Below are 10,537 nucleotides of genomic sequence, written 5' to 3'. Positions count from 1 at the left end.
AGAAAAAAGAAGGAAAGATATATATATATATATATATATATATATATATATATAAATTTAAGAAAATAAATTTAAAGGTAAGATTTAGGTTTTGATATGTATAAATGTGCTTTTTTTCAGCTTTAAATTTCTGTTTTGTTGAATATTAGACTTTTTAAGATTTTTTTTGGGTTGATTAATGAATTGATTTGAATGTTATGAGTTAATTGTTATAGGTAGTAAATTATTTAGTTGATTTTAAAATATTTTAGGTAAAAATAATGATTTTAAGTTATAATTTTATTTAAATGGTGAATTTGAGTTAGAAATATTGATATAACAGTAGATGATCTATGAAAATTTTGGGTTTGAGGTTGAGAAATATTGATATAACAGTAGGTGATCTATGAAAATTTTGGGTTTGAGGTTAAAGATGATGAAAGTTTGGTTTAGTCCCTCAATTTATGAAAAATACAGTTTAGTCCCAAACTTTGAAAAATTATAGATTTGTCCCTGGAACATAATCTGAGATTCTAGACAGAATTAAAGATGAATTATTGGCAGAATTCCAGTATAGTTATGAATTTATGACACTATCAATTTGGTCCTCTCATTTGATAAAATTACAATTTGACCCTAAAAATTTGATAAAATTCAAGAATGATCCCTGAAGCATAATTTCAGATTATGAATAGATCTAAGGATGAATTGTGGGCAGAATTCCATTACAGTCATGAATTTATGATTTTTTTTTTATTTGGTCCTTTAATTTGATAAAGTTATAATTTGACCTCCAAAAATACGATGAAATTCAAGATTGCTCCCTAGTATAATATTAGCTATTTTCAGATTAGGTTAATAAAAAATTAAGGATTGTTAAGTGAATTATTATCCTGTCTTGTTACTTGTTTTTTTTTTTATAAAAGTTATCAAGTCTTGTTATTTGAGTTATTTAAAGAATAAATTTATATATAAATTTAGATTTGTATAAATATATAACCTTAAAAAAATAAATTATATGCCGATCATCCATCTGGAATTCATGGTGACATGGTTACTCTGTCAACCTAATTGAACACTGGAGTTCTGTCTTGCTCCAAAGAAACTCAAAATGGAACGGAGTGAGATAAGCAAGCAAATTAAATCCTTGGATAAAAGATAGTGAGAGGTTGGGGATGTGCTCTCTACACTTCCAATGCCGGCAAGCCCCGTGCGGGTTTATATACAGGGAGGAAAAGCAAGCGAGTAAATAAATTTATGTCATGAGAGGAAGACTATAAAAGGCTAATACGCCAAGAAGAAACACATACAGTTACTAAGACTACTTAGGTAAGCTTTCTGAGGTTGTTGTTTTTTTAAGTATATTTTATTTGTGTATATATTAAAATAATTCTTTTAAAAAATTATTTTTGATATAAAAATATTAAAAAATATTAATTTAAAATAAAAAATTCATATTTTTTAAAAAACACTGTTAAATCATAAAAAAAAACACTGCAAAAAATTTCTGGCTGTTTTAGTGGGGGTGACTGCGTTTTGTTTCAGCCACCTTCTTCTACCCATTTGGTTACCTGCAATGTGCTGAGATTTTGCTGCAACAAACTACGGTTCAAATGAGAAAACTATTGCTGCAAATCCACTACTAGTTTGCTAAAATAAAATCCATGAGTTTAGCAAAAACAATATCCTTCTACAAGCAATCTTTGGCTTTTTAATTATTTTATTTTCAACATTATTTTTTAACCAAATATTTATAAATTAGTTTTATTTAAAATAATTTTAACTAGAAACATATTTTTATTAATTTTTTTTATTAAAAAGTGTTCTTTTAATTTTTTTTTCAAATCACAACGAAAAAAAATTACCACGATATCAAAATTAAAACCATAACCATGAAAGGTGTAAAAGAGAGAGAGAAGAGAAGAGAAAATATTATCCTCAAAGAAAATAGAAAAAAAAGCTGTATGATTGTTTATGAAGAGAATATATAATCAGGCATCAATGGAGTCGGCAAGAGTAAACGTGATGCATATGCTTCTAATTGGATGGCTAAAAGCAGAGAAAGGCCAAAGTAAAAATTACACAATAAACCTAGAAAGAAAACGTTATTTCATTGCTGGTTAATATATGCGCTTCCTCTCACAGTGCACTGCGCCCTTTTTTTTATTTTTTACAAGATAATTTTTTTTTATTTTGAAATTTTGCTTTCTTTGCATAGTTTTAGAATATTTTTTTTTAATTTTTTATTTTGCTTTCTTTGCATAGTTTTAGAATTCAAGGTATTTGAGATGATTTTAAATTTTAATTAGAAAAAAATTTAATGAAATAAGATTTCAATTTATAATATAAAAAACAACGAGTTACCTTTTCTTTTGCTTAAAAAATTGTTTCTCTATGTTGTTTATTAGTGATTATAGTATAATGACTTGGGTGTATTTTGTGAGATAAAAATCTAAAGTTGATACTATTTTAAAAAATTTAAATGTTTTGTTGAAAAAACAATTGCCATTATATAAAAGTATATATTGAAATTAAAGTTATAATAAGGGCAAAGAGCACATTTACAGACATTTTTCCAGGTTTTGCGAGGATAAAGAAATTGAGAAACAGCTCATTATTGGTTAGACGGCCTAATAAAGTGAAGTTTCAAAGAGGAAGAATCGAATTGTAATGGAGATGATGAAGTGTATATTGTATTCCAAGAACCACCCTAAAGGTTGTTAGCCTGAGTCAACAATGTACACAATTACTTATTTGATTAATAGGTGTCTTATGAAGGTTGTGTGGGTTAACATTTAAATTTTATAGCCAAGAAAGCTATCCATGAATCGCTTGAAGGTATGTATTTGGTAGTGTTTTCTGTGCTTAAATATTGAAGGAAAAGAGACACGAGCTAGAAAAGACAAATTGGCTATAACTCAGTGCAAAATCTTAAGTTATTAACCGATATCTTAAAGTGTGACTTATATTATAATGTCTAATATATTGAAAGTTTGAAGGCTCGTATTATTTCACAAGACATTAAAGTTGCGGTTTTTTTGTAATAATTGTTCAAAAATCCCAAATGCCAGAAGAGTTTCAAGCTCTTTTTTATCGATTCCAATGAGAAATCATAGGTCCTAATTTATTATGTCAGTTTGTCAAAAAAAAAAAAAAATCTTTTGCAGTAATCTGAGAAGTCAATCATATCTATCTTGTGTTAGAAAATGTTTTATGAACATAGTAGCCAAACTAAAAGTGAGGTTGATTTACGTTTAGGGTTAAGAATTTGTTGTAAATTATTCTCTAACAAGAATAATAATTTAACATGAAACATTGTGAATAAATGAAAAATTACTCATGCCAGCATTATTGGTGCACTTATGGCGTCTGTTTTCTTAGGGGCTTTGGATCGAGGAAGGTGGATGCATGCTAATATGTTATTGGATAGAATGCTAGGCACCGTGCTAATTGATATGTATGCTAAGTGTGAATGTATCAAGATGGCTTGTAGCCGCATGGGAATGTTGGATGAAGGGTTGAGAATATTCGAGAGCATGAGTAATACATATGTCTTTGAGCCACAAAGCCATCATTATGCTTGTCTTGTGGATCTAATGGGAAGAGCTGGGAGGATAGAGGAAGCAAAGAAGGTGAAGAAAGAGATGACCCTACAGCCATATTCATGTATCTTGGGCGGCGCATGCTTGTAGAGTACGTGGTGATCATGTCCAGTTGGGTGAAGAAATGGTTGATTGCTTGGTGCAGCGGTGTCTTCACCATGGTGGCGTACGTGTTCTTCTTTCAAACATGTATGCCTCTGCTGACAAATGGGAGGGTGTCCCATAGATAAGGAAGGAAACGAAAGACAAAAACATAAGAAAGTTTCCAGGTTGTGGTTGAAGTGAAGTGAATGGTTACTGTTTGTGAATTTGTCACCGGAGATAGGTCCTACGCGCTTATGGAAGATATCATTCATGTTCTTGCTGTTTGGAATTGACAAGCACTTAAAAGTCTCTCATTTTGGGATCTGATTATATAAATTTACTGGTCCTATTAACCATTCATCCTAAAGACTTGTCAAAGTTTTCATGTAGCCGGGAGTGAATTACAGTTTTATTAAAGAAAAGCAAGAATGTCCGAGTAATGCTAAATATAAAAATAAAATACGATTTTTAAGCTAAAAAAATAAAATATAAGAATAATTAAAGAAACCAAAGAGTTTCTGCTTCAAGTTGCAAGTCACATTTTATGAATCAACGGGTCAACGTGCAGACAACACAGAGAAAGAAGCAGTGGCATTGGATGAGGAGGAGGCAGTAGAAGTTGACTTGTCTCCAAGGAACCTTTCAACAGATTCAACAAAGGGCGGTCTAGATGGTTGCGTGTGCTCCAATGAACCCCTACTTTTGAACAAAACAACTACCTCGGACATTGACGGCCTTGAAGTTGGTGATGATTGGGTGCACATTAAGGCAATCTCTATGATTTTCTTTGCATGCTCGGCTTCATACTCACTGGGATCTAAGCTTTCATCCACCAATTCAATGTGCTTGTCATCCTCATATAGCTTCCATGCCTGTTGAACATGATCCGAACAAAGATACAAATTACAGCACAATAAACAATGTCTTGGTTAAGCTTCTAGCCTTCCGGGACTCACCTTTTTGAGGAGGTATTCAGCACCAGGATCAGCTATCATTTCACTGCTCTTCTTGCCACTTACGATTTCAAGGACAACGATACCAAAGCTGTATGTGTCAACTTTTTCCGATAGCTGTCCATGGAGAGCGTACTCAGGTGCCGTGTATCCCCTGAATTCATGGGCATTGATTCAAATTTTGATGTCAGATATAGATGCATTTGATAAGTATTTGTGTTCTTTAACAAAATTTGGTAGTATCAAAACCCAATCTGTTATGACTAAATGTGAAACACCTTAACAGATTCATGTTCCATTAGCATGGATTATAGTCATGTTCACATCCACCATCATGTTTGCTATATAGTTTCACCATACGAGGAAATATAACAGGAATCTAGTAGAAAAATGGTGGAAAGCTGTTATGAGACTTAAAACTCTTCTATGTACTGCTGCAACTGCATTAATCTTTCTGAAGGTAATTTTTCTTGTGCTTACAGGTGAAAGTTTACTTCCCAAGACACGAGGGACTGGGACGGATACCGAAGAGATAGAAATATGTTTGGTTGACGAGACATAGAAGATATAAAATAAATTTGTATCACAACAATTGCATGGACCATACTAATTTCAGCAGTACATTGTAACTTACAATGTTCCCGCAAATTTTGTGCTAAGGTGGCTCTGATTCTAGTTTCTTTACCGCAACTTCTTTCCCATTCTTCAAAGTACCCTGTGAAATTGACAAAGGATTTATTAACAATAGAACAGTGAGACAGAGGGTAGAACTGATTTGAGCGTTTTCCATAGAGGAAAAAAGCTTCCATGCTAGATGTGATAGCTATATGTTGCAGAATATTTGCAGTCTCTTCTATTTCACCTTGTATACATCACCAAAACCTCCTTCTCCTAGCTTGTTTTCTTCTTTAAAATTTTTTGTTGCTGATTTCAAGTCCTTATAACTGTATATGGTGGCGCCTCGCAGCTCGGTTGCATCTAATATATTACCTGCAACAATGTTAGGAGTTACGATTTCACTTTGCAATAGAACATGAAAAGTGAAGATTGTGACCATGCCGTTCACTTTACCTCTAGGAGCTGCCTTCCGCTTCTTAGATAGTTTAAACCAAACAAACAATCCAACAATAAGCAAAACAAGGGCTGCCCCTCCAGCTGCACCCCCGATAATGGCGCCTTTTTTGGAGCTTGATGAACTTTCTGCAAGAATAACAGAATGTTTGATTAGCATACAGGACTGGACATAGCCACTCAAAAGCATCACTTTTTTGTTTCAGTATCATATGAGACGTCTATCTGCACGAAATGTGCTCCAATGAACATAATTCCGTAGATGATCTAGATTGCACAGTTGCTTCAATTTGCAAATGTCCATAGCATTTTTCTAAATCACAGAAAACATAATTTAATTGGCTCAAAGACCTCATGAAATAGACAAGAAAACAGATGGAGACTTGGTGTTGGTAGAGGAAATCTCACTAGTTTTCAAGAAGGGCAGGAGATCGATAGTCTGGTTATCAGCAAAGAAGGGTTTGTCCGAGTATCTCATAAAACATCCTGAATCAAGTGCCCTGCCATCCGCATTTGGAGGACACCTCTGTATGTTTTTATAGGCAACTTCCATACAAGCTTGGCAACCAGCCGAATCAATAGTTTGCACACATTGTGCAATGCCATACACGGATACATTTGAACCTGCCACTTCCCTCTTGCTAGCGGCAAAGAAACCATCTATCCTTGGTGTCGCTACTTGAAGATCGCCTAATAGGCCTGCCACAGTTGTGTTAAAAGTAGTATCTGGTGATGATGTAGTTTCATTCCCGCAATACTCGCGATTGGCATCCCGAGTAGTCTCCCCATAGAATTCGCTCCTCTCATACCTCAACAAAGCAGAGAACATAAAGTTTAGTAAGAGGTTAGCTAGTTGCCAGTTGTCCAGGTGTCTGAACACCCTTGGTTCCTGAATTATTTGCAGGATTGAAGCAATAGAACCATAAACCAACAGGTTATTGATGAGAAAAACTTCCAAGGAGAAACTGACAATTCATGGCAAACTATTCGACCATCTAAACAATTAGATGCTGTCCACCGACAGAAGGGATTGATTGGTAGTTTGATGCCATTTTTGGTCATAATTTTGCTAGAATTTTTCACCTTAGGCAACAAGCATATGAACTCACAAGTAGGGTTTTTCTCTGTCAGAAAATATTTTTCTTCCTAAGAACTGTCCTGAGATCTTTTTCAACATCAAGGACACGGGAAATTCTTAATATATGATTAGATGCTATAACCTGTTAAAACCTCAACAAAAATTCATTTACCAAGTCTTAACTTAATTACTGGATCCAGGAAAATACCTGAGGAAACATCCATCATAGACAACACGAGCACCATTGGCCACAGAGCAGTTGCGAATCTGCGTCGAAGCAGCAGAAAAACAAGCAATGCAATCAGCTGCAGACATATAATCTCTGCACTGAAACATGGCATAAACTGAGTCGGGACCACTCAAACTCTGCTCTGTTACAAATTTTTTGCTGCCGTTGATCAAGTCAGTCCTGACTAACCCGAAGGTTATGTTCAGGTTGCTATTGAAATTCGACACGCTGCTAACATTATAACTGCTGCAACCTTGGCTTAGCATATTGATTCCTGGGTCTGATGCTCCAACTTTCAGCATAAAACACCATGTGATTACTACTACTGCGTTAAACATGCGATTCCTGGTCTCCATCTTTGTGTTCGTTAATTGACTGACAATATCAATATCAAATAGGATACATAACATTGAATGACTGGAAACGATAGCCGCCTACTCAGAATTATCTGTGATATTTTTTAAGTATCTGTCCAATAATAATTAAAACTTGGAAGCCTAACCGACCCCATATGAAAGTGAGACACAGCGAGACCCCTTGTGAGTTCAGGAACAACAACCACAGGAGTAGACTTGTCAAACAGCGTGTCTTAGACCATTTTTGTCACTACCACTTATAGTTTTGTAGCCTAGGCTGTCTTAAAATAATTCATTGAGAGATTATTTTTGTATATAAAAAAAATACGGAGACTTGAACACATCATTATCCACTTCACTAATTGTCGTGATACATCTAATTTCTTGTTCCTGTTTCTATTTTTTTTCTTAAGGTTTGTAGTTTTCTCAGCCAAACTTTGTGCATGAAGACTAAATTCTATTCAAATTTGAAGTATGACAAGTCATTCAATTCCAGAGAATTTTTTTCTTATTACAATGAGTTTTGAGATTTGAATTTAAAAATATAACATGAAGAGTAAACTAATTGATACATGGTGATGAAAACATCAATGATGTTAGTGTGTATGTGCTGCAACCAATCAAGATGTAAGACAACCATTTAAGCGTTCAGGAATAAGGACCACTTGGGTATCAAACAATATGTTTTAGAATATATATGTCACATCCACTAGCAGATGTGTAGCCTATTCTTCAGTTAAAAACGCAATATCAAATAGTCACTTAAATCAATCATTGTTTACTTAACTAATTGTTATGACAGGCCAATTATTTTTGTTTTTTACTAAAATAAAATAAAATCCATGGTTTTCTTAGCCTGTAATTCTAATCCAGAGGGATTTCTTTATTAGAATCACTTTTGAGATTTGAAATTTAAAAAAAAAAACTTTCAATTTGAAGGCCTTCCTATATAGAATTAGCCTGAAGAGTCTTCTCACCGAATTTGAGAGTGATACAACTATCAAATTGAAAGTTATGGGATGAACTCTTCTTGAACTAGCCTTGTTATATTGATCCATAGATGACTTGAATGTCCAAAGAAAGGGGAGAATAACTCAATATTGGTCTTCAGATGTGATCGATGATAGCACATCTGACTTGTAGAAATGACAAATTTCCCAAGAAAAGGGAGCTCGGCACAATTCTAACCCAATGAGGTAGACATGAGGCACATTTTCTTCCTGAAGCACAAATGAGGTTGAAATGGAGGGACATTTTTTTCTTGAATCGTAAATGGGGATGGAGGACCGCCCCATCTCCATCAATCTCTAAACTCGATTAGATGGTGATAATTGATTTTTTAATTTATGCTTTCATTATGTTTTACTCTTTTTTTTTTTTTTTGCTGATGCCAAACTACTCAGATTTTACTACTTCTCCTAAGAAATTATAGTAAAATTCAATATTTATTGTGCGTGTTTGTGTGTATGTATTTTCGTCGATGGAGAATTTCTAAACTTGGCAAAAAGAAACACTTTTCGCAACCCTTTTTGGCTACTTTGCAGTGGTTCTCTGCTCCCTATCTGTTCCTCCCAGCTGCATAATTTTGAAGATCACCACGACTTGAAGGTCAGATTAATTTAAGACAGGGAACTATATACAATGTCCACATGAATGATCTTGCAATAATGCACGACTGACTAACAGCCACATATATGAAGAAGATTTGCACACCCGTATTTTTTTAAGGTCAGCAAGCCGGCGGAAAAATGTTAGGTTACATTCTCTCTTGGCCACTAGCTAGTTTAACAAAACAGAAGTGGAAGGTGAGTGGTGAGATTAGAACATGAAGAACCAAACAAGAAACGTGGCTTCGTTTTTCTTATTCTTTCTTCATCTTTAATATATATATATATATATATATATTGGGGGTGTTCCATGAGTGGTCAAAGGAGGCCGAACGCAGTAAATAAGAGTCTATCTGTTAAGGCTCTAGGCGCGGGGATGCGCACAGTAAATAAGAGTCTATCCATGGAAAGAAACTAGAACACCTCGTGTTTTTACTGTAGCTTTGTTATTGTAGACGTAGACTTAGCTGTATTGTGAATTGGAATAGTTACCATTATAAACACAGCACAAAAGGGGCGGTGGTATAAATATAATAGTTGTTTTTTCCACAATGAAATGACCCTTTGAGGCAAAAATTCTTATTTTTGACTTTAACATTATAAATCAACTATCAAGTGTAAAATGAACACAAAGCCCTTGAATTAAAATTGTCTTTGCGTTTTATTAAGGGTTTTTTCTTCTTCTTTTTTTTTCTTTTCTTTTCCTCTTGATTTTTTTTTTGTAATTATCAAATCTAATAAAAGGCAATTTAATATTTAAAAATATAAAATATTAATTAATTTTAAAAAATCAGTCGTATATATTATACACACGTACACGTATGAGTGCTCTGATACTTTTTGAATGTCACATATAGCATCGTATGACGGCCAAACTCCAACTCCGACAACTGCATTTTAATTTTCACAGAATTACCTTTGTTTCTAGGTGGCATGTGTTGCAAAAAAAAAACATTTGATTTTACACTAGTGATTGTTTCATTTTTTTTCATTATTTCTTCTTTTCTTTGCGGTTTCAAAGTCTTTCCCTATACATTTTCAAAGTAATTCTTTTATTTTTTCTTTCAAATTTAGTTTTTATTTTTTTATTGTTATTTTTTTTATTTAAAATAATTTATAGATTTGGATTTTTCTTTCAATTTTACCCTACATTAATTTTTTTATATTTGGTTTCTATTATTTAATTGTTATTTTTTAATTATTTTATTAATTGTATTCCCAATATTTTACCTTTCTTATTCCTTTTTTATCTTTACCTATTAAAATGAACTAAAAATATACTGTTTTACTGTAGTTTTTCTATTGTCCGCGTGGTCTTATCGGTAACGTAAATTAGAATAGTTAAATAATGATTTTGATGCAATAAACATAAAACAAATAGCTTTGAAAGCGAGGGTATAATAGGTTTTTTATTATTATTTTTATGGTGAAATGAATAACATATTCTTTGAAAGAAAAATTATAGCGATGGCAGGCAGGGTTATTTTTGGCCTTTTCATTGTAAATGAATAGCAACATCCTTGAATTAAAAATTTACATGCCTCTAAACAAAATTAATTTATCTTTTAACATAATATT

The 10,537-nt window shown here is 33.2% G+C and overlaps 2 protein-coding genes across 2 annotated transcripts; both read right to left on the bottom strand.

Annotated features, from left to right (window-relative positions):
• Positions 1–4,130: 4,130 nt before the first annotated feature.
• On the bottom strand, positions 4,131–5,198 carry LOC105135256 (cysteine-rich receptor-like protein kinase 42). The gene is made up of 2 exons (XM_011040049.1): positions 4,622–5,198; positions 4,131–4,537 (listed from the first exon to the last, which is right to left on the bottom strand). Exons 1-2 carry the CDS (start codon positions 4,658–4,660, stop codon positions 4,223–4,225), a joined length of 354 nt encoding a protein of 117 aa, XP_011038351.1. The 5' UTR covers positions 4,661–5,198; the 3' UTR covers positions 4,131–4,222.
• Positions 5,199–5,258: 60 nt separating this feature from the next.
• On the bottom strand, positions 5,259–7,613 carry LOC105135257 (cysteine-rich receptor-like protein kinase 42). Its single transcript, XM_011040050.1, has 5 exons — positions 6,976–7,613; positions 6,098–6,498; positions 5,690–5,818; positions 5,481–5,608; positions 5,259–5,333 (listed from the first exon to the last, which is right to left on the bottom strand). Exons 1-5 carry the CDS (start codon positions 7,404–7,406, stop codon positions 5,274–5,276), a joined length of 1,149 nt encoding a protein of 382 aa, XP_011038352.1. The 5' UTR covers positions 7,407–7,613; the 3' UTR covers positions 5,259–5,273.
• Between the last annotated feature and the right edge of the window lie 2,924 nt (positions 7,614–10,537).

The sequence above is a fragment of the Populus euphratica genome, unplaced genomic scaffold (genome assembly GCF_000495115.2).
Source record: "Populus euphratica unplaced genomic scaffold, PopEup_1.0 scaffold72.1, whole genome shotgun sequence".
Classification (NCBI taxonomy): Eukaryota; Viridiplantae; Streptophyta; class Magnoliopsida; order Malpighiales; family Salicaceae; genus Populus; species Populus euphratica.
The sequence above is the reverse complement of the archived record's forward strand: the minus strand, read 5'-3'. Positions and strand labels throughout refer to the sequence as shown.